Here is a 24640-nt window from a genome sequence, read left to right as displayed (position 1 = left end):
TAAATTGGGACAGAGGTAGTACAATCTCATTATTAGACTGATCATATAAGGTTAAATTTTAGTAAATAATTTTTATAAAAAAATTACTTTTAATTTATCAAAATAGATCTCGATGTACTTGGTGACTCAATAAAAATAGCTAAAGACAGAGCCATAGTTTTTAGTTTTTAGTTTTTAGGTTTTGAATCATAGCTTTTTGTTATTTATTTGATTATTTGATTTTGAATAGGTTATTTGTATATATTAAATGAACTTTTTAACAGAGATACAAAAATTGAGCTAAAATTATTAAGTTTAGTCAAACTCATAACCACCATTATAACTCCACCTTGAAATATATTTAATTTCTACACTCCCTATAATTTTAGGGAGTAAACTTTCTAAAAGTCACTCATGTATTAAGAATTGCCTACAAATATTACTTTTATTTTTTTTAGCACTAGAATATCACTTACTTATTACTATTTTCCTCAAAATATGCTAAACACACAAAAATCCTATTTTCTCGTAGTAGCATGCTGTGTCACATAAATAACTACTTTTTAAAAATAATGTAGGGATAATTTCAGATACTTCTTTATGATTTAACTTATAACACTCATTTCTCTCGTGGTTTCAGATATTACACTTACTTTCGTTCTTTTTAATATTTTACAACCAAACTTATTTAAATTATAATCTTTCAACAATATTCCTAAAATACCCTTTTGGGGCACTAATAATTAAATACTCTTAATTAGACTTGTTACTGGATTAATATTTCGTTCAAGTTTCCAGTCTTGTTTTTCAACTTTATCAGCTTTAATTTGGATCCAAGAGACCAATCAGCCTGTAGAAACCACAAGAAATAATAAATATATATCAAGAAAGTCCCTTTTCTATAAACATTATATTATATAAATGATTTAGGCGTCCAAAAAATATAGTTCGTACTTCGCCTACACTTAAATTATTATATAAACATTACGTTGATCTAACATGAGATAATACACTCTTACGCTCTCAGTTTGATAAATATTTTGGACTAAGAATAAAGAAGAAATCATATTCAAATATAAAAATTATATGATCTAGATGTATGTACCTGAAAATATTTCATTTCTTCAATACTAAACCGTAGTTACTTATAATAAAATATTTAAAATACTCAATTCCTCATATCTATTTCCTTTTGAGCATCTGTACATAACTTTATTTGACAAAAAAAAAAAATTATTTACCAAAAAAAAAATATTAACATTTGGTAGGTGTTTAAACTTCAGAAGTCTACCCCTAGAAATGTTTTTTGCCGTATAGCTGCTAAAAATGGAATTCTGCTCAGGCTCATCAACACTCTCTACAGCTTGAATGAAGCAGCTCGTTTAGCTTGTGCATCTGGTGGAGGTGGGTTCCCACCTGATGGATTGGACCACTGGACCCTGGCAATTCTTCATTTATGCAGACTGAAATGCCCCCTTATGGAACTGATCAGTCAGATATACTTAAAAGTAAGAATGGAGACCGTGTTTTGCCATCTGAAATGCAGGAACCTTCGCATACTTCAGCTTCACATTCACCAGATTCTCCATTTGTTCGACAGGATGGTGAGAGACCTCGATAAAGTAATGCTACAATGGAAGCTTCAGGTCTGTCAAGATTGCCAGATGGAACATCATTTGATTAATTAGGGAATTTAGTAACAAAAGATCGAGAAAGCCTAGACAGATACAAGAATGATCTCTCTCGAGCTGAGATTGACCTTAGACAGAAAAGAGGTGGCAATACAAGTAGAATATCAACTGACAGGGTATCGAAACAGATGGAAGGGGGATCATATGGGTTTCCTGCTTCAGCAGCTACTCAGCAAGAGAATGTTCGGCCCCTTCTTAGTTTGTGGAGAAGGACCCCCATCTCGCCATTTCTCGGGTCAGCTTGAATATCACAATCTTCCTGGACTGGAGAAGCATGAAAGTATACTCCCTTTTCTACATGCATCTAATGAAAAGAAAACCAATGGTTTGGACTTTTTGATGGCTGAATTTGCAGGTAATGCTTCAGCTGCTTGTTTCATTTGTTGCCTTTGCTGTAGAAACTGCGAACCTCCCTGCCTCTCATTGTAATTGGAAAAGAATTGAAATGTTTGTAATACTCTTTTCTTACAAGGCATTGTCTTCTGATTAGCATCAAGCAGATTCTTGTTTTCATCTTCTCTATTGGGTAGGATTTCTCTAAATGCTCGATTGATGGCTGAACAGAGATTTCTGGACGTGGAAGGAAAAATACTAACCTGGAGTCATTGCCTAGAAGTCCACATAAAGCTGCGACTAAGAAAGTTGGAGGGGCGGCTTCTACTGATGGAATTGCTTCAACTTCTGGACTTGCATCACAGACTGCATCAGGTGTATTGTCTGGTTCTGGAGTGTTAAATGCTAGACCAGGAAGTGCAGCATCATCTGGAATACTTTCACACATGGTTCCCCCCTGGAATGCTGATGTTGCAAGGGAATACTTGGAAAAGGTAGCAGACCTTTTGCTTGAATTTGCTGCAGCAGACACAACCGTAAAATCCTTCATGTGCAGCCAAAGTTTGCTTAGCCGTCGTTTTCAGATGTTTAATAAAGTAGAGCCCCCTATTCTTCTTAAGTTACTTCATTTCTCGTGAAAGTTTCTGTGCTTCAATGTTTTTACTATTATCACATAATTATGCTCATGATGGTTCCTTTCTTTTATTTTCCTTTTTGTTTTTGTTTTGTTTCTTTTTTCAGCTATTGAAATGCATTAATCACCTTTCAACAGACCCACACTGCTTAGAACATCTCCAGCGAGCAGATGCAATCAAGTATTTGATACCCAATCTTGATCTCAAAGAGGGTCCTCTTGTGTCCCAAATACATCATGATGCATTTAATTCACGGGTTATCCAGAGTGCCTGGTGATGCATACGTTTTTACAGTGGAACCAAACATGAAGTACATGATAAATTGTAATTCTCCCAGTATGTTACTTATTTACTGGTAACAATCTGCAATGATAAACAAGCAAGTTAGAGAAAATGAAAAGAAGAAACTAGAAAAATCTCTCTCTACCGTTAGTTTATTATTCTGTACCCAACAACCTGTTTTCAGAAAGAAAAAAAGAACAATGATCAGTAATTGCTTCAAAGTTGAAATATCCAGAAGAGGGAACTGTAAAGTAGTATATTAATCTTATCCAGAATTACTAAAAATAACAATAATAAAAGTAGGTTAATTGCAGTTCTAAAAAAGGTAGTAGAAATAATTACATTTTTATTTGTGGGTATCAAAAGAAAAGAAAGAGAAATAAATATCACATGCTCATGGTAGGAAGATGAAAGGAAACACAAATTATAGCTTAGTTTGAGCTGAAAATATCAGATAACAAAGAAATGCTTGCTTTTGACTCTATGGAGAAGACAACAATGTTGACATTGGCCAAGCTAATAAGTAGTTTCTGTCTATCTTGCTTTCTTATATGACCTTTTTACTGCATGAGTGTGTTAAGTTTTGAAAGCCTATAGCTGTGGCTCTTGGACAAGTCAACAGAGGGAACAACTGCCCCCACTCAACAATAGCCGGACCTGCTGTTGCTGTTTTGTTATTTTCTTAGTAACAAGTGCTTGTCTAATGGCTCATAAATCAGAACCATACTTTGATCTAGATACAGAGGAAGATCTCTGTTCCTGGTATAACTTTTGTCTTATCGTGTTTCAGTTGCGACATGATATCTTAAGTCTACACTTGCGCGATGTTCATGGATCGTTTCTTTCCTTATTGCTTTGCTTCAGGTTCTCCATGCATTGTTCAACCTCTGCAAGATCAATAAGAGATGACAGGAGCAAGCTGCGGAAAATGGAATTATTCCACACTTGATTCATTTTATAATGACCAGTTCTCCATTGAAACAATATGCATTACCTCTTCTATGTGATATGGCTCATGCATCACGTAATTCAAGAGAGCAGCTCCGTGCTCATGGTGGGCTTGATGTATACCTGAGCTTACTTAAAGATGAACTCTGGTCTGTCACAGCATTAGATTCCATTGCTGTTTATTTGGCACACGACAACGAAAGCAGGAAAGTGGAACAAGCTTTGCTTAAAAAGGAAGCCATACAGAAAATGGTCAAGTTTTTCGAAAGCTATCCAGAGCAGCATTTTCTGCACATACTGGAGCCTTTCCTGAAAATTATCACGTATGTCATTTTTCGAGTTTTTACTTTGCCTGCTTGCTGCTTGCTGCTTGCAAATGTTGTGTGGTTGTCTTTGTTTAACTTAAGTTAATGAATATGCCTACAACTGAATGACATCCGGAAGCGTGGTTGGTTGGAACGAAAGGAAAATAATGGTAAGTTTGACCATTTTTGGCTTGGTAGTAATTTAGCTGGCAAGACTCACCTGTCAAAAGAAAGCAAGTGCTTCTGGCTAGATACATTTTTGGAGATCTTGGTAGATGCCCTCTTATCGAGCTGATATATCTTTTCACAGCTTATTTGACTTTGAGGCTGTTTTTGAGTAGTCTCTAAATGGTGTCTATTGTTAAAGCTAGTTAATGATTGAAGCTAGCTAAGTTGGTGTGAATGAGAAATGGAGGGAAAAAAAAAAAGATAATGGAAGGAAAATGAAGTTCAAAGCAAAGTGAGTCTTGTACCACATTGGTGGTAGAAAGGGAAAGTTATGTGCTTATATTAGAAAGCACTTCCTCTAGCTCTTAAAGGGTCAAGAAGAGGGACTCCCCTCGCGCCTTTGTCGTCGCTCGGCTTCGGATTTGGATGATCTGATTGATTGAAATTATTTTGTTATTTCTGCCGTAAATTAATTAATAAAAATTTTTAAGGAAAAATTAAATTTCCCAACGTTCTTATTTTTTCGGAAAAGGCATGGCCTTTCCGAACAGCCACCAAGCTGAGGCAATGCCTCAATTTTCGACTACTGAATTTTTCACTGCATCTGCATTCTTTCACAAAAATAAACTATCAAGTCTTCGTGTGTTTTCGTTGCCATATTTGAGTTCGCCGAAGTCGTAGGCGTTTGAGGTACCGCCACTCCTGCGACAGGTACATCCGTTTTATCCTGAGAGGAAATAATCCGCAACTTCGGGTACAGTGAGGGGGTTAAATTCCTTAAGGACACACAGTGTATTCTGTGGTCTCGGATGTTTCTACATTATTTTTTTTTTTTCTCCCCAACAGTTTCTGTTGTTTTCGAAATTTCTGTTTTTTCCAGTTTCTGTTTTTCCAGTTTCAGTTTTTTTTTTTATACTGGTTTTGAACACGGGAGATAACACCCACTAGATGAGCAATGTACTCTCAGTGCTTCTTTTTGACCCATCTCAATATAGGGAGTTAATTCCTCAAATGGTCATTGAACTTATAGAAAAGTTTTACTAAAGTAACTTTTAAATTTTTTTGGACAATAAGATTATCAAATTATGTCTTTGTTTCAATAAAGTAAATTAACCCATTTTTAGACATAAAACCCCTTAACCCATATATAAATTATAAAACTCATTACCTAGGCACAATGTTTAGATACTCCAAAATTCTTGTTCAAGTTTTAATAATAAAATAGAAATATTCAAATAATATTTCAAGCTATAAGAATAAAACACTATAATCGTTCAAACTTTAAGTATGCTATAAGCTGATTTTCTTTGTTATATCAACATCTTTTGAACTATTCTGATATTTTTCTATTGTTCAAAGTCTGAAGTTAAATATTTTACTGAATAGAAGTGCTTGGACATAATTGAAACACATGAGATGTTATATAAATTCATGATGCATGTAATTATTATTTTCGGTTTTTATATATATAACGACGTCGCAAAAATGAAAACACTTTTACAATTAGTTGTATATATGCTTTCTAAAAATATAAATGTTTACATTAATTGTAATCCACTTATTTATAAAACTTAAATAAAATCAAAATATTACAAGTTCACCTCCAAGAAAATAAAAGCACTAAATATTTTCTTTTATTATTGAAAATTTTATATATCGAGGAGAATAATTTACAATCAGTTAAAAAACCTATAGTTAAGCTTTGTGCTCAGTTCTATTACCATTCAACTGTATCCTCTTATTGTCCACTGAGTTATAGTTTTGCAATATTCTGAAATTATCATTCAAATTGATATTTCACATTTTGAAAGTAAAATAGAAATATTCAAATGGATTTTATAATTTAAAAATGAGTTAAGGGGGTTTTTATGTCAAAAAATGGATGGTTTTACTTTTTTAGAAATATGGATATAATTTGATAACTTTATTGTTCAAAAAAATTCAAAAGTTACTTTAGAGGGACTTCCTACAAGTTCAATGACAGGAATTGACTCATATAAGTAATACTTGTTTGAATTCCTGTTGTCCACTCTTTGTATGAATAATTAACAAGCCCACATAGGACAACAGAACTTGTCCACTCTAGTCCTGCATGTTGGATATACCTTATTGACTTTTTGTTAAATAGCTTTTCATGGTATATTGTTGATTTCTGCTTTAGTGCAGGAAATCATCTCGAATAAATACAACTCTTGCTGTCAATGGATTAACACCATTGCTTGTCTCTAGACTTGACCATCGAGATGCTATAGCTCGACTGAATTTGCTCAAGTTGATATAGGTGAGAAATTATTGCTTTTGAGTGGTTCTATTATGGTGTTTGCGACTTTCTAGAGCGTCTCAGTTGATTAAATGGTCTTCACTGTTTTCCCCATTGGTAACTTTCTGGTTACTAATTCTTCCTCTCGCAATCAGTTCTATTTTATAGAGGGGACCGTGTTGCAATAGCAACAAGTGACATATGATATACTTGATGAACGCCTTCTACCTATAAACTCTCTGCCCTATCCCTTCTGTGACTGGGCAACCTCTTCTAACGACATGAGATTGTCCTTTCAAGATTTAAGTTTCAAAAGTTGTGTGTTTATCAGCAGCACCTGGCAACATGAATGGTAACTAGTTTTTGTTAAAGCATATTGCTGATGAATTAATCAAAATATTTTATACCAGGCTGTGTATAACACCATCCGCGTTCAAAACAACTTATTGTGGCGAATGATCTACCTCAAAAGCTTCAGAATTTGATTGAAGAGCGCAGATATGGACAGTGTTCGGGTGGCCAAGTTTTGGTCAAACAGATGGCAACTTCTTTGCTTAAAGCACTCCACATAAACACAGTTTTGTAAATTATCAGATGGCTATTTCCCTGTTAATTATCTGTATATTTTCTTGGTTTCATGTCTGTAATTAGTCTTTTTTCTTAGTTTGCATTATTTGTTGTGCTTCGGGTGTTTTTAAGCCCTCAATCCTCTTTTCAGTGTAATTATATCTTCCCAGTGTCTACAAAGTGAGATGCGAATATCGAGCTTGTGAGCCACTTTGATTTTTCTTTCTGAGCTATGGACTAATTCAAGTAGCTTTATTTGTACATTGTGCATTTCTTAACAAATACTGAATCATCTATAAGTGGTTAGAATTACATCCATTTTTTGTTTCTTCTTGAAGCTGATAAATTATCAAAAACGCTTTTATGTTTCTAGATCCCTTTTTAAAGAGTTGCACAAATACAGTGAGTACAATAAAACTTGGAATAGAACATCTGTTATACACCTCTATCACTTAACCATGATTGTTCAATATACTTATTTGATGGTAAGCGAACAAGAAACTTGCTCAATCTGTCAATTGAGACCATATAAATTATAATTCAGTTGCATTTTCAGATCCAGTTCTCTTTTTTCTTTCTATTTCTAATTTTTCCACTAGGTCAGTCTTTCTGTTTCTAATTTTTCCACTAGGTCAGTCTACCTGTTCTTTGCACCAAGTTTCTTGGATGCATTTCTACGTCAATCGACCACTTGACTAAAATAAATAATATGGTTTAATGTGAATACGAGCATGAGAAACTGATTTTAATAAGAGGCATGCAACCCGGCTCAGCTGCTCCAGGAATTCCCCCCCCCCCCCCCCCCCCCCCCCCTTTTTTTTTTTTTTTTTTTGGTGGGAGGGGATAGATTTGAACCCTTAGTGCCAACTCAGGTCTGTCTGCAGACTGGGACTACGAGATTAACCTGATCGAACAAGATAAAATGTTACAACTTCTCTTCATCCCATAGAGGTCGAAATAGAACGGAAAAATATGCACATTGTCACCCAACTTTCAAGAAAAAATTCAGACACCGATTGTACATCTTAAAGAAAACAAAATTAAAACACAACCCATGTCCAATTCAGCAAAACTCGTAACAAACTTGATCAAGCCTACGCTAAAAGAGATCATCCATAATACACTTTGCAACAAAATGCAGCACAAGAAAGCCAACATGTCACATAGTACCAATAAATAGAACATCCAATTTCTCGCCATCACAAACTTGAATCCTTGGGTAAATACAAACCACTCAGAAGGCAAACCAATGCAACCACACAGAAGCATGTTCTGAATCCTCCAGTCTTTTATATCAAATCGGCCACGTTCATGGGCATTTCATCAATCTGGGTACTGTAGTATTGCTCTATGTCTCTCAGAATTTTAATGTCATCACTCTTCACAAAATTTATAGCAACACCCTGCACCCCACAATGTAAAAACAGTTAATCACATGAATGAGAGAGTAATGGAAGAAGTTCTTTTCATAGCAATTTGTAAGAAAGGTTGAAATATCTGGAAGGTTCCCAAGCAAATAAATGATTCCGTAAGATCTGCTAGCAGATTTGTTTTATACGTCATAATGAACAATAATCAGGAGGATATTTAAAGCAAGTAGAGTAAGTCTAGTGAGCCAATTGTCAATAATTGAGATTTTCTTTTTTATTAAGGAGTCAATAATTGAGAGAGTAAACAAAGCAGTTTGCATAGTGCTCTGTCAAAGTTATTAGATTAGAGTTCCTTCAGCAAATGGAATTGCAAGAGATTGCTTGGAATATGAGGCCTCTGTCATACCACCCACAATTAGGTCTTTGCCTGTAAAACATAAGGCTCTATAGCGACGCCATTGTTTAGCTGTAATTTTGAGTTGGGTAATTATATTCATCTGCTAAACACTGTACATTATACTAGACAACATCGTTAAAGCTTTTGTAATAATATGATGAGCTAAAGTTGCTGCTCCACATGGGCACAATTGTCATAGTGAGCAATAAAAACAGAAGACGACAAAGTGAAAGGTTATAACAATTAAAGGATTGATTTGCCAGGAAAGACAAAAAAAAATACCTTTCGACCAAAACGACCAGAGCGACCAATGCGATGAATGTACAGCTCTCTATTGTTTGGAAGGTCATAATTGATCACCAGAGACACCTGAAATTGATACGGTCAGCAAAATGTAAGACGGCAATGTGCTTTGTCACTGTAGATAATACAACATCTTTTTGAAAACCAAAGATAGTTCAGCAGAAACATTCTCCTAGATGGGGCAGCCAAAGAGACAAAAGAAATACGAATACTCAGACGGCAATGTGCTTTGCCACTGTAGGTCAGGATATCGAGTATAAAGTAAGTCAACATTCTACCCATTGTTGTATTTGTAAATCATATTCACTGCATTCTTATCCTTGATAGGAATAATCAGGTATACCGAAATGCATTTGCTGTAGGAAAATAGCTTCTTGACTGTACACAAGGTTATCAAATATCAGATAATGTATTTGCATACAAGTAAATAGCTGCTTGATTATACCGGAATGCATTCTTATCCTTGATAGAAATAGCTTTTTTAACCTTCAAATATAGAATATGTTGTGACTTACTCTATGTAAAGATGAATACTAAAATACTAATGAATATGTAGTTGCTTGAATAATGAATACTAATGTGCTTTGCCACTGTGGGTCAGGATATCGAGTATAAATTAAGTCTAACACTCTTAACTTTCTGAACAAAATCTACCAGCATAAACAACCTCATCTTTACATATATTTCAAGGACAATTAGAACTCTCGGGTAAAACAAATTACCCCTCCTGCTTAGGTAAGCTTGGATTGTTAAGACTTAAAAAGATTCAGAAATTAGTAATAGCTGCTTACGGCCAATACAATTAACTAATCACAAATTAGAGAACTGAACTAGGGTGTGCAGGTTGTGAAACAGTAAAGGACATAGAGCTTGCCTGTTGAACATCCAGCCCCCTTGCCCAAACATCTGTTGTGATTAGAACACGAGTCGTGCCACCTCGGAACTCAGCCATAATAGCATCTCTCTCCTTCTGTGGCATATCTCCGTGCATAGATGAGACTGTAAAATTATTCTCGCGCATCTTGTTAGTTAGCCAATCAACCTGTCATATTAATCACACTTCCTTTAGAAAGACATGGTACAAAAGCAAATGCCCTATTTGTAAGGGAAAAAAAAAAGAAAGAAGAGATTTGGGAATAAATTGCTTGGTTATCTCCTCAAACATGTTGGAAATTAAATGGTATCTGCAAGTAATTCAAAAATGGGAAAAAAGTAATTCGTACTCCCAATAACACATTTACATGTATTCTAAACCTTTCCATAATTAGAATATCCTTATTTTTTAATCAGGATGTGCTATTCACATTTTCCGAAGGTTGCCATTCTTACACCCCCCCCCCCCCAAAGGTGGGGTGTACATATTGTATGCTCCTAACTTGTTGGAAATATACTCGTTTTTGGAGCGATAAAGTGACTTTATACCCAAATTCAATCTTTTGTCGAATGACATAGCACTCTGATTCTATATGCTTTGTTCTTTCATGAAACACTGGATTAGAAGCAATGTGTATTACAGCCCGGTTTTCGCAGATCAATTTCATTAGCGCATTTCCTCATACATTAAAGTATGGTGACTAAATATTTTTAACTTTCTTCACCGATTACTACAGACAACTACATTCACCGAAAGGGACTCTTTAACATATAACATAATGATTTCAAACTCTGTCCAATTACTCACAACTAGAAAACCCAAAAACAATCAAAGAAAAACTCCTAATAATCCAGCATCTCTCATTTAAGGCAACAGTCCACTATAGTTCACTTGAATTATCAAAAAAGAAGTCCACTACGATTCACTTGGGAGCCAAAGAACCAGGTGACAATGTTACCTTTCTTTTTGTGTTGCAGAAAATAACAGCTTGGGTGATGGTGAGGGTATCATAAAGATCACAAAGTGTATCAAATTTCCACTCCTCTCTCTCCACTGCCACAAAGAACTGCTTGATACCCTGCAACAATACAAAAAGAAAAAGAACCAACATGAGGAAAGAAATTCAAATGAAATTATTGCTTCAGTATCATCGTGACACTTCCTCTGCTTTTCCTGTGTGGGGGCGACTGTGAGAAAAAGAACGGCTCAAATCATCACTTGCCTCTAGAGTCAATTCATCACGTTTTACAAGAATCCGAACAGGATCTGTCATAAATTTGCTTGTTATCTCCAGAATTTCATTTGGAAGAGTGGCAGAAATCAGTACAACCTGAAGAGTCAATACATATATGTCAAATGTTTATATAAGTATCCAGAAGAGGGGGAGAGAGAGAGAGAGAGAGAGAGAGAGAACACGTCTAATGCTTAAAAGCACAGCGGAAGAATCTAATGAAAATTTCAGTTCCATTTTGTAGTTGGGGGGGAAGGGCACAGACCATCTCTCTTCCTCTATAGAGCAAAGAATCATACATAACAGCAAAAGAGGGCTCTATACCAAGAAAGCAAAAACCAGACAATTTTCATTCCCATCTTTTTCCTCAAAGAAAGTACAAGACGTGCAAAGCTAACAGGATTCCTGATTTTCTAAACTACTACATCACACAGTTAAAAACAGAAAAAGCAAATCAAACGTAAGGAATATACAGAAAATCTGTAGACATCAGTAGGCCGCATGCAACACAGAATTGCAATTCAGGAAACACTATCAACAAAGAGTGATCAATGAAGGATCAGTAAGGAGCTGCACAATGCATAAGATTCACTGGTGGGTAGCCATATAACAAAATTTAACAGCGTACGGACAGTTCTAGGTGAAGATTCGTAATACGACTTGATCATCTTGAACAATAACTTTTTGTAGAAATAATCACCTAATAAGCAAGAATGGAAGTCTTTTTATGAGTTTATAAAAACAGTGAACTCACCTGAAGCTCTGGTGGAAGATATCTGTAAACATCATATATCTGATCTTTAAAACCACGGCTCAACATCTCATCAGATTCATCCTAACAAAAATCAGAAGTAGTGTAAGACCTCACATATGTCAATGGAAAAGTAATAAGCCGAAAAAAGAAATTCAGCAAACAAGCTAAATATGAAGGTAAAAAGCCATAAACTTACAAGAACCAATAATTTGATGGCCCTAGTTCGTAAAGTTCTCCTTTTAATCATGTCACAGACTCTTCCAGGAGTTCCAGAGACTACTTGTACTCCATGCTCTAGTTTTCTGATATCTTCACCCACGCTTTTGCCTCCAATACATGCATGTGCCTGTATGTTAATGTAATCTCCAATAGCCAAAATCACTTTTTCTGTCTGAGCTGCAAGCTCCCGCGTAGGAGACAATATCAATGCTTGCACCCTAAGAAAAAACATGGGCAATCACCCAAAATTCTTAAGTGATCATGAAGGGGCAAACTGCAAACAAATTCTGAACTTTATTAGTGGCCAAGAGGAAATAACCACTTTTAATCCAATAGCCCCACTTCCTTATTATATTCTAATAAAAAAATACCGTGGTCGAACTTGACTCACAATGAAAGAATCCCTCAGGGGTGGATGCATATCAACAAGTGCATCCGCTCCCAATGCTTCTGCTTGAACTATGTTTATGTGCACACAACTACATCAACTGCTACTAAACCTCAACCCAAACTAACTGAGGTCTGTTACATGAGTCGGCTATATCGATTCCATTCCATTCGAATGCTTTCTGCTTGAACTATGTGGGCGTTTGGCCATAAAAATTATTCACTTTTTTCCGGAGTTGTATTCCGGAATATCAAAAACAAGAAAAACTTGTTTTTCAAAATTTTTTCACTTTTTTACACTACATTTCACCAAAAACTACAATTTCAGAAACTATGGCCAAACACAACTCCAACTTCAAAAATTCCAAAAACAAAAGTGAGAAAGTTTTTGGTATTTATGGCCAAACGGCACCTATATTTATGTGAACACACACAACTACATCAACTACCACTACCTCTCAACCCCTAACAAGTTGACGTCTGCTTCATGAGTGGCCTATATCAATTTCATTCCATTCGAACCATCAATAACCAAAAAAAAAAAAAACACACACACACACTCTTTCGGATTAATTGAAGGATAAATGCTATTATCCCTACAAAAAATTCAAAAACCTAACCCTAAAGAAGCAAAAAGTAAATGAAAATACATACTCGAAATTTTTGGTATAACAACTTGGCAAACAGTTTGGTCATCATGGAGGTTTAACACACATTTCGATTATTTGAAGGTTAAATATGCTTTGCCAGATATCACAAGGACCAAAATCAGAAAACACCTAATTTAGGGACCAACAATGCTATTATCCTTACGATTTTTTTCAAACCCTAACCCTAAAGAACAAAAAAAAAGGTGAAATTATGAAAAAAATACAAGTTTTGAAAATTATTACGACATTATAACCCGGAGGGCTCATACATAATGTATCAACCTTGTCTAAAGTGTATAAAAGGTGTTTATACACAAATATGAGCTAAATCAGGTAACCAACTCAAAAGTATGGGCCACGTAGCGTAAATATTTTCAAAAAATAGACATAGAGAGTAATTTTCTCAAAAAATAAAAGGGACTTTGAGAACAACTTGGCAAACAGTAAGGGCAATCATGGAGGTTTTTCAAATACAACATAGTTCTTGCATAAAAGGACTAAAAACATACGTTTCCATTAAGCGAAGGTTAAATGCGCTTCGTTAGACATCACTAGGACCAAAATCAGAATAAATCTATAATTTAGGGACCATAAAAGCTATTATCCCTACAAGAAAATTCAAAAACCTAACCCTAAAGAACCAAAAAAAAGGGAGAAATTTTCAAAAAAAAAATTCAGCTTTTGAAAATTATTGCAACATTATACATAATGTATCAACCTTGTATAAAGTGTATAAAAAGTGTTTATACACAAATATGACCTAAATCAGGTATCAAACTCAAAGTATGGGCTACGTAGCGTAAATATTTTCAAAAAATAGACATCGAGCGTAATTTCCACAAAATAAACGGGAATGAGAATAATACTCGGAATTAACAACTTGGCAAACAGTAAGGGCAATCATGGAGGTTTAACACACGTTTCAATTAATTGACGGTTAAATGTGCTTCGTAGATATCACAAGGAGCAAAATCATAATATACCCATAATTTAGGGACCAAATATGCTATTATCCCTACAAAAAATTTCAAAAACCTAACCCTTAGGAAGAAAAATAAAGAGAACGACAATACATACTCTGAATTTTTGCTATCAACAACTTGGCAATAGTAAGGGCAATCATGGAGGTTTACACACGTTTTGATTAATTGAAGGTTAAATGCACTTTGTCAAACGGACCAAAATCGTAATATACCCATAATTTAGGGACCAAAAGTGCTATTATTCCTACCAAAATTTTCAAAAACCTAACCCTAAAGAAGAGAAAAGGCAATGAGAACATTATGCAACATAAAATACTACGCCAAGTAGCCATATTTCAGTTTATATAATATAATACAACACAATACCTTGTATAAAGTGTATAAAAGGTGTTTATACACAAATATGAGCTAAATCGGGTAACAAACTCAAAGTATGGGCTACGTGGCGTAAATATTTTCAAAATTAGACATAGAGCGTAATTTCCCCCCTAAAATATGCTAAAGCGTGTAAATAATTTCAAAAAATAGATATAGAACGTAATTTTCCCCAAAATAAAAGGGTATTTGAGAATACATACTCTGAATTTTTGGTATCAACAACTTGACAAACGGTAAGAGCAATCATGGATGTTTTTCCGGTACCAGATTGGGCTTGAGCGATGACGTCACGGCCCGAAATAATAGGCAATACGGCCCGTTGTTGTATAGCTGATGGTTTTTCAAACCCGTATTGATAAATACCTCTTAAAAGATCATCTTTAATACCCATTTCAGCGAAACTTGTTATTGGTTCAACACCTTTTGATGTTTCGAAGACTAATCTTTCTTCTTCCATTGGTGGTCTTCGTCTGTTTGCTGGAATTACTGAACCTGTTGCCATTGCTTCCATGGTGTTTGATGAAATGCCACACAGAAAAAAAAGTGTTTTTTGTGAGAGATATAAGAGAGATGGAGAAGCCCTAATTTGTATGTTGGTATGATTTTTATGTGAATGGGCTTAGAGGAACCGACTTAGGTTGTACTTTGTGGAGTAATATTTGTACACCTGACCCGACCCGACCCGAATTGACCACTTCTCTTTAATTGATGACCTTTTTAGTTTGAGATTTTTCTATAATTAGAAATAATTAACGTTGAAATTCCCTTTTTATCTATAAGGAAATGATTTACAGTCACACAAATTTTAAAAGTCATTTTTTCTTAAATTTTGTGTCAAATCGAACAGTGCCATATAAAATGAGACGGAACGGAATTCTATAATTAATTACTCTCTTTGCTCCGATTTATGTAGCACAGCGCGGATTTGTGGGTCAAACTTGTTATTTTGACTGTATTTTGAATTTTATGACATAAAATTTACATATTCAGAAACTACGTAAAAAAAATTGTAAGTCACAACTCATAATAATTGACAATTCAAAATATTTTTAAAAAATCGTGTTTAATGAAATACTATGCAGAAAAAACATTGTATTTTGGTATGGATTTTATGTGAAGGGACCGACTTAAATTGTACTGTGTGAAGTATTATTTGTTGTTTAAAAATAATCTGTATAAGTCTAAATAAAGTTTCTGAATCTGTAAAACACTTAGTAAAAGCAGATTACACAATCTGTAAAAACTATAAACCAGTAAATTACAGAAAATGGACAAATGAACAGAAACAGTGTTAGAAAAAAAAAATATATTCAGAACATAATCGAGCCCACTTAGTTCAAAGTGTGTCCTTAAGGAAATTATTCCCCTCACAGTACTCGAGGTTGATGGAATATCCCCTCCCAGGATAGAACGATTATCTTACCAAAATAGTAGTACTCCAAATTCTGGTAGCGGCGAACCACTCAATGGCAGTATATCACACAGAAAAGAAAACTTGTAAGAAGAGTAGAAGAATAGAGGATTTCAGAAAAATTCGTGAGTAATAATCTGAATATTAACTGGAATTTATAGCCATTAACGCACTGGTTGGGAAAAGGTTTGCACCTTTTCAGAAAGGGTTGCAACCTTTGAGAAAATGTACGTTTTAAAAAAAAAAAAAAACGGAGGGAAATTTAAATTAATCCGGGGAGAAACGGGTCGCGGGTCAGACACGCGGATCCGGGTCACTAACGGGTCAGAATCTGGAAATAATTAATTAATTAATTAATAATTAAATTAAAAAGCCGAAGCCGAAGCCGAAGCCGAGCCGAGCGAGCGACGACGACGGCGCGTGGGGTCCTTTCCCCCTCAACCCTTTTAGCAACTAGAGAAGGTGTAATGTAATATGTACACCTCTCTTTTTCTCTCTTTTTCCTATGTGGGACAGATGCTTTAACCAAAGCACAAGGAACCTTTTACATTTCGCAAAGCAAAAAAAAAAAAAGGACCTTTTATATTCCCTTCACTTTTCATCCCATCATTTCCCATTCACCAATATCAAAAAACCCAACATTATTTGTACATCAGACCCGACCCAAATTGACCGCTTCTCTTTAATTTATTTAAGTAGTACTGTAATTAATTAATTGACAACTAATTCATTCATACCTTGAAGGCTGGAGGATAAAGTTGTAGTAATGATTTGGTTTGTGCAATGTCTTTTTCGAATCATTTGATTTGGCAGACCAGTTATACAAAAATATTGATGATAATGTAGTGTCAGTTTAGCCTGTGAGCATCTTAACTAATTACAGTGTAATACTATTATATATTATTTATATAATCATCAGTAACTTCATTCATTGTCTAATTTAGTTATACAGATTTTTATATAACAAATATTAATATTTAGATTATTATGTGGATATATAAGGAATTAGAGTTATTCGATAGATGATAATGCAACTATGCAAGTTATTTTTATCCGTTCTTTTCGAATCAGTTAATCAATGAAATATTCTTATGTGAATATAATATAAGCGTTTTTATGCTGCTTATTTTTAAAATAGTTTTATCTTTACATAGTATTTCTTCGATCTTTTATATTTGTTGTTTGAAGATCTTGCATAATCATTAATTAAGAAAATTGTTCAGTAGTATTAAGCTTAAAGACTAATTTCTAAAATTGTGAATTATTCCTCCTCAATTAATTTGCAACTATTTTAGACCAATTTGTTTGAGTAAATAAAGCAACAAGTAAAAAGTTTATCTCATTGTGTCTCGCATAAGATCTATATTAATTATGACACAAGGTAACCACTATTAATAACTAGAATGTAATCTCATAAACATCAGGAGTAAAATTGGCATACATCTTGATGCTACCCTCTTCAAACTCCACTTGTGAGATTCTATTATTGTAATGTAATCTCAGAAACCGAAACACTACCTTAATTTCCGAAACAGAAAAGGGCCTAAACTACCCTTGAACTATTAGATTTGGCGCAAAAATGCCCTCCATCCACTTTTGGGGCCTAAAATACCCCTGACGTTAACCTTTAGGTTCTAAAATACCCTTATTTTTTAACAGACCCATTTCATTTATTATGTGACATCCTTTGATTGGTTAGTCATATAATTAACTAAATCTAATTAATTCCCAGTCCATTTAACCCGATCCACCAACTAAACCTTGACCCCCCTCCCCAAATAAATCCCTAACAAACCAAATTGAAAAATCCTATAACCCGTGCATTTCATTACAAATCAGCCTAGTCTCCTTCTTCCTTTTAAATAAAGGGAAAAAGGTCAAATATACCCCCTCTACTTTAGTTTAATAGTTAAATATAACCTCTGTTAGTCAAAGTAGATAAATATACCCCTTTCATTAGTCAAAGTAGATAAATATACCCCTACACAAATATACCCCTCAGTCAACAGAATCCCTAATTCCACCATTAACCCGATTTAACTTTAAAAAACCCATGCCCGACCCGCAAATTAAATTCTTTCTACCTAAATATACCCACCACCACTACAACTGACCCAACACAACCACCACCACCACCACCACAATCAGTAAATTTTTCATAACCATCCTTAACCACAACCCCAATTGTTTTGTGCCTAAAACTTCAAGAGATTGTTGATTTTTAGTTTTTAATTTTAGATTAGAGGACCGTTGTTTAGAAAGGAGGCTTGTGGCAGTGATTTTCTAGCCTTTTTGAGCCTAAAGCTTTCTTTTTTATTGATTTTAATGTTGTTAGCTACCTAAATATGTGATACAGTGATACTTGATGAAATTTATCTTAGTTTGCTACAAGCCAAAGCTCTCTGTTGGATACCTAAGTATTTTATAAAGTGTGAAATATTATAATAATCATGTTTGACTAATGACAATCATGCTTTCTCTGGTATTTTGCATATGATATTCAATACTGTATTAAGGATTTAATGTATTTACTGAGATCGAATGATCTTTTTTGTTTTGTTCAGTGATGTCCGAGGACATGGTTAAGGATATATGGTTATGAAGAATTTACTGGTTGTGATGGTGGTGGTTGTGTTGGGTCGGTTGTAGTGGTGGTGGGTATATTTGAGTGGAAAGAATTTAATTTGCAGGTCGGGGCGGGCCGGACATGTTTTCTTTTTTAAAGTTAAATCAGATAATTAATGGTGGAATTGGGGATTCTGTCAACTGAGGGATATATTTGTGTACTTTCTTTAACGGAAGGGGTATATTTATCTACTTTGACTAACAGAAAGACTATATTTATCTACTTTGACTAACAGATGGTATATTTAACTATTAAACTAAAGTAGAGGGATATATTTGACCCTTTTCCCTTAAATAAATGGTTTTGCTTAAATATTTGGATTGCCGAATTCTCTCTATTTCTAGTATTATGTAAAGCAAAACTTGGAAACAAAATTTGAAAGCTAGTTACTTCCAATTTCGTGCAACTATTTATGCTGGTACACAGATGGGAAATAACTAAACTTGCATTCAATTTTTTTTCCCAGGTTTACTTTACCTTAACATTCCGATTTCCTGCTACTATGTAGGCTGGTACACAAATGGGAAATAACTAAACTTGCATTCGAATTTTTCCCCAAGTTCTAATGTACCCTCTCCAAACTCCATTGGGAGTAAGATCGGAATACATTCTTGATTCTACCCTCTCCAAATCCACTTGTGAGATTTTGTTATTGTAATGTAATCTCAAAAACCAAAACACTAACTTAATTTCCAAAATTTTATATCAAAGACCAAACATCCTTGCATTAATCATGAAAACTTTTAATGTTATAACCCGGATATTGCATTATGCGTGATTTGCGCCTTAAGCCTATAAACCAATACTATATTATGTAAAAGTTTAACGTTCCACAGCCTGTTCCTCGTACGATCAAATAGCAGAATACTATTTTAATTTTTAAGACAGTAACAAGAAGCTGCAGTTTATTCGAACACAAACATGTGAAAGCCAAGACCAGTACGAGTAGTAATAACTTCAGGAAGCACACAAGCATTTATCTACATCAATAGTTCTTCACAGCTAGTTTCTGATTTTCATAGGGGCAAAGTCGATTGCTAAATAGTTCTTCCCAAGCCTACAAGCAGAAGCACTTAGGACAGCATGTAAAACATCTTTCAAGCTCCTCCAACTTGTCTCTTCCATGAATCCTCAACGATCAATTCATCGACTCCCCAATCTTCATAACTGGAATAAAGAAAAGGTAAAGATCAATGATTAATGAGAAGAGGCCTGCGATGATGGAAGAGAACAAAAAAAGATTCTTAAACACAAAAGTGAAGTCTTGCCTTCGGCCAGGCAGGTATCGACGAATTGTGAAGGGTATCTTCTTTTCTCGGAGCTCTTTCATTGCAATCTTTTAAAGCAAATGGACATTAAGGAAGATACATCAGACATTATAATTCAGATAATCTTGATAAGTCACCGAAAGAAGATAAGAAGTAGAATAAAAGAACAATCTTTACCTCAAGAGGATCAGTTTCACCCTCCAACTCAACCATCACAGGAGCATTCATGCTACATGAGCACAAAAAGAACTCACCATGTTATGAAAGCCCAAGTGTTTCAATGTTCAAATACAACCCCTACAAAGAGGCTAATTAGGGAAGAATAGTGCCCGGACCTGATCTGGACTGCTCGAGTACCCAAGATTCTTGCACGTTCATATTTTGTCATATACTTGGATGTTTTCCGAGGTCGCTCCACAGGCTCTTGCTCTGGATTTTCCTCACCTTCCCCCAATAGGGGGTCTGGTACGTCCTCAAGGTTGCCATTTTCTTCTTCTATCTCTTCTACTTCCTGACAATGAGACACATAATGTTTGATAATTAATATAGTTATGCAACATGAATTACATTCAAATACTGAGGAGTATTAAAAGAAATTATCTTACATCAGGTTCGGGCTCTATGGGCTCATCCTCGTATCTGCATCAATATAAACAGTTAAATGCCTAACATATATAAAGGAGACCAAATGACCTTTCCAACAGACAACATAATTCATCTTCACAGTAACTAAATAAGCAAGGGACGACTACAAGAACCCAGTAGAATTATAATGCTTAACCATAAAAGACAACTTCTTGTAGAACTAACAAGGTCGAAACAGCACTAATGCATAAGGTATGTGCCGGCCTCCAACACTAGATACCAGAATCCCCAGAATTTTCGACTTCATGGTGCCACACGATGCATCTTCTGAGGCATGTGCATACAAAAGGTTTGCAAAACTCTAGCGAGCAAACTTCAACAGTTCACCTTTAACTCCTTTAGCTAATTGCGCCCCATGACTTCATCTCAAATAAAACTCAATTCACGTCCAAGAAGTTACTAGACTTCGTGAATGGTGGCATATTCCATTATGCGATTAGCTATTAATCATATTTCGAGCAGTGAAGGAAAGCTCCTACAACATCAAAAGCCCCGTGGTGAAAACCACCCACACTGCTGCCCCTCTTTTCCCATTCCCACTAGTGAATGTTCTCGTTGCAGCTAGTTAACCAATGCAGGAACATCTAAACACTACAATAAAGCTCCAAAATTGCTAAGAGATGTAGTAATCACTTTGATCCAAAGAGATTATCTATATTTATTTTAAAAGCATGAATATAAATGTTGGTTGACCAAAATATCCTTATATTGAACAATTTTTATACCCTTAATAAGTTCTAATCCTATTTTGAACATACTTCTTTAACCTAATACCTATAAGAACGTTACGAATATTTTTTTTAGACTTAACCTATTACAACTAAGATAGACAATACCTAATTAACTTCCAAAACGTCTTACTATAGAGCATATTTCCGTAAATACTACTAGATGGAAAAAGACTTGATTATTCCCTCTGAGCAAATATTTGTTAGTCTTTCTATTGTAAGATATATATCTATATTTAATTGCATCCTCTAAGATGGACCACCACAGAGCACCTCTCTACCTTATCCTAAAGATCCTTCACTAAGACTGTTCACATGCAGCACAAGTATTTCACACTCAAAAAAAAAAGTAGGCTCAGAAAAAATTAAAAAAGTGGCAGTTCTCAAATGTTTATGAATTTTGCTAATACATATTGGCCCAAAATATATGCTTCTTTTTTATAAAACTGAGAAATCCACTTTCTCCAGCTTCAAACTCATGACTGCACCTACCAAACATCCATGTTTTATCGGCAGCAAATGGTTTTTACAATGTTCGAGAGTTTACCAAGACCGGTCAGAGGACCAACCTACTTGACAAATAGGAAATCGCTTCGTTCGGAATCAGACAGCTAAAGGCATCAGAAATCCACTTTGATCCACCCTGAACTGTATAAGCTATAGTATTCTTTCATTCTTTTACACGAACAGGTAGACATATCCAGTGGCGGAGCCAGGAATTTGGCGAAGGGTGTGCAAATTTTTTTCTCACTTATATTAAGGGTGTGTAAAATTAAATATATACTCATAGTAGCTAATATTTAACCTATGTACACCGCGTAATTTTCCGACGAAGGGTGTGCACCTGACCACCCTTAACCTAAGGTGGCTCCGCCCATGGACATATCGATTAGGGATTGGTACGCCTATCTCTCAAATTATACTCCCCCAACCCCACTCAACCGCCCCCCCCCCCCCCCCCCCACACACACACACACAAAAAAAAAAAGACCCACCCACCCAAACTTTGTTCTTGTTCTTTTTGCTGAAGTCAATAAAGGGATACAAGTACTATGATTAAAAAAAAAAAAAATCCCTACATACAAGAGTCCCGAGTCTCTCGACCAAAAAGATCACTTCTTTTCATAATTAACTGTAAAACCTAGGCCCTAGTACACGAACAGCTAAATCCCAATACTAAATTCTACACATATAATAATCATACAACCAAATAAAAATAATTCACGACAGTGGCTGAGCTATAACAAAACCCAGTCATTTTAGCACAGAAACAGTCTTCATATTAAGAATTCACTTAATATGTCTAAATAACTTCATTGATAACTCAAATAAGCAAAAAGAATTATGATCAAGAACCCAGAAACTTAATATACCTTATTGATCAGGACAACTATGTACATACTACTATAATAATCCGTTTATACTCAACAGTTTGAGGCTTACTAACACCAAGAATAACAACACAAAAAAAGAAAGATGCAAACCTTTTATGAAGGAAAAAAAAAGTATATAGTGAAAAAGAAAACATTACACACATAAAAAACGTCCATGAAAAAATAAATGGTAATAGTACTTACACTCCGTCCATATCATAGTCTTCATCTGCCATTTTTTATTCCACTTGAGAGCTCAAACCAAACTGTAGGGGTGGCAATAGCAGAGGTGTGAAAATATACCAAGGCTCTGTGGAAATATATAGAGTTAGGAGTAGGGGAAATATGGAATATATCGAACTGTGTAGAAGTTGTCCTCTTGAAACTAGATGTACAAAACTACCCTTATAAGTCTTTGCAAATCACTTTAGTTTGTGGTCCGGTCGCTTTTAATTGTTTATTTTTTATTTTGAACGCTATTAAAAATTAATAAACGAAATTTATATTTTATTATAATATTTATATTAATTAGTGTATAGTCTCAATAAATTTGGAGAATAATTTAAAATTGATTAATCTATATATAATATAAAGCTAGGCATAGACAAGGTGATGTGACACCTCTCTATGGTCACTATTGATATTTATCTTTTTTGTCAATTTTTTGACATTTTACCTCATTTTTCTAATTAAAATGAAATATAATCATGAAAAAAAAAATCAATTCAAGCATTAAAAGGTTACTTATTGCAATTAGATGCTCAATGTTCAATTCTTTAATCATGGAGAAAAAGGAACGCATACCGTCTCCATTTTGGGGCAATACTGATAAGGCCTTTTCTTCCAATTTTTTAGTATAATAGCTCTCATTAATCACTGCCTTAACTTGACCAACTCAACACTATTCTAATATGCATAATTAACCTGATGAATATGAAGAAAAGAAACGGCAAATATCAAAACATAAGCTTTTAATTACAATAATTATAATAAATCCATCAAACATGTGGCAGAGATTATGGAGGAGAAGAAGAGTTGTGCAAGTTATGGAGGTTGGCTATATATCAGCTTGTAAAATTGTTGTGTCTCGGATGTAGCATCTAAAGGAAATTCTCAACACCCAGCAACAATGACTTCAAACTTTCTTTTGTTTTCGCATGTTGAATTAATTAAATATATATCTTATGATCTTACTTCAAAGATACAACACCATCTTCTCCATATTTTTACAGCTTCATTGGTGGCTTTTTTGCAGCCATGAAAACAGAACAAAAATTATCAGGTATCGCTTTTTTCCTTCATATTTATTTCCTTCTTGGGGTTCAATTGGATATGTATTTAAGTTATGTATTCAGTTAGAATAAGAAATTTTGCATATTCGATTATTTTTACATGTTATATCGTGTAATTTATTTTATTTTCAAGATTACCAAATCTTATATGATCACTACTAAAAACAGGGAAATCGAAGGTCAAAACCAACGAAGTAAAACCGAATTTGACAATATCGGAAAAGAATGGTTTGGAAGATAAACCGATAGAATCCGTCAAAAAATCCTGAACTCCAGTGTAACTTCCGTCTTTGGTCAGTGTCTTTTTCAAGATCGGAGGAGATCCTTGGGAGTGGACGTGGTTTAAACCGAGGGAGACCATCGGTTGTCTAAATATATAAATTCCGGTTTGTATATGATAAAAAATATATTTATATACAATGTTTTTTAGTATAATATGTTTATATAGGTGGGGGTTATGTAACTGTATATTCTTGAATGAATACTAATAAGTTGATGTCGACTTCTTTCCTGCAATCTTCATGGACTAAAGTGGTAGTACGAAGATGATTGACTATGAGGAATAAATGGGAGGAACTTCATT

At 34.6% G+C, this 24640-nt stretch overlaps 2 protein-coding genes and 1 pseudogene across 2 annotated transcripts; 1 reads left to right on the top strand and 2 right to left on the bottom strand.

The window, feature by feature from the left end:
• Positions 1 to 1244: 1244 nt before the first annotated feature.
• On the top strand, positions 1245 to 3012 carry LOC132615091 (MAP3K epsilon protein kinase 1-like; annotated as a pseudogene).
• Positions 3013 to 8126: 5114 nt separating this feature from the next.
• LOC132613923 (eukaryotic initiation factor 4A-3) lies at positions 8127 to 15311 on the bottom strand. The gene is made up of 8 exons (XM_060328219.1): positions 14915 to 15311; positions 12294 to 12534; positions 12098 to 12178; positions 11335 to 11442; positions 11071 to 11190; positions 10113 to 10280; positions 9218 to 9304; positions 8127 to 8571 (listed from the first exon to the last, which is right to left on the bottom strand). Exons 1-8 carry the CDS (start codon positions 15223 to 15225, stop codon positions 8458 to 8460), a joined length of 1230 nt encoding a protein of 409 aa, XP_060184202.1. The 5' UTR covers positions 15226 to 15311; the 3' UTR covers positions 8127 to 8457.
• Positions 15312 to 19639: 4328 nt separating this feature from the next.
• Positions 19640 to 23093, bottom strand: LOC132615699 (DNA-directed RNA polymerases II, IV and V subunit 6A-like). The gene is made up of 6 exons (XM_060330308.1): positions 22970 to 23093; positions 20625 to 20658; positions 20355 to 20530; positions 20197 to 20248; positions 20020 to 20087; positions 19640 to 19918 (listed from the first exon to the last, which is right to left on the bottom strand). Exons 1-6 carry the CDS (start codon positions 22999 to 23001, stop codon positions 19849 to 19851), a joined length of 432 nt encoding a protein of 143 aa, XP_060186291.1. The 5' UTR covers positions 23002 to 23093; the 3' UTR covers positions 19640 to 19848.
• Between the last annotated feature and the right edge of the window lie 1547 nt (positions 23094 to 24640).

Source organism: Lycium barbarum, chromosome 10 (assembly GCF_019175385.1).
Source record: "Lycium barbarum isolate Lr01 chromosome 10, ASM1917538v2, whole genome shotgun sequence".
Taxonomy (NCBI): Eukaryota; Viridiplantae; Streptophyta; class Magnoliopsida; order Solanales; family Solanaceae; genus Lycium; species Lycium barbarum.
The sequence above is the reverse complement of the archived record's forward strand: the minus strand, read 5'-3'. Positions and strand labels throughout refer to the sequence as shown.

Bases quoted from the DNA above. Each gene is read 5' to 3' on its own strand.
- LOC132613923 (XM_060328219.1), bottom strand. From the start codon at position 15,225: ATGGAAGCAATGGCAACAGGTTCAGTAATTCCAGCAAACAGACGAAGA. The intron at 12,535-14,914 runs GTATGTATTCTC...GTTTTTTCTTAG, and splicing joins GTTGATACCAAAAATTCAGA to GGTGCAAGCATTGATATTGT. The intron at 11,443-12,097 runs GTGAGTTCACTG...TTGACTCTTCAG, and splicing joins ATCTTCCACCAGAGCTTCAG to GTTGTACTGATTTCTGCCAC.
- LOC132615699 (XM_060330308.1), bottom strand. From the start codon at position 23,001: ATGGCAGATGAAGACTATGATATGGACGGAGT. The intron at 20,659-22,969 runs GTAAGTACTATT...ATATTGATGCAG, and splicing joins GACTATGATATGGACGGAGT to ATACGAGGATGAGCCCATAG. The intron at 20,531-20,624 runs GTAAGATAATTT...TCTCATTGTCAG, and splicing joins CCATAGAGCCCGAACCTGAT to GAAGTAGAAGAGATAGAAGA.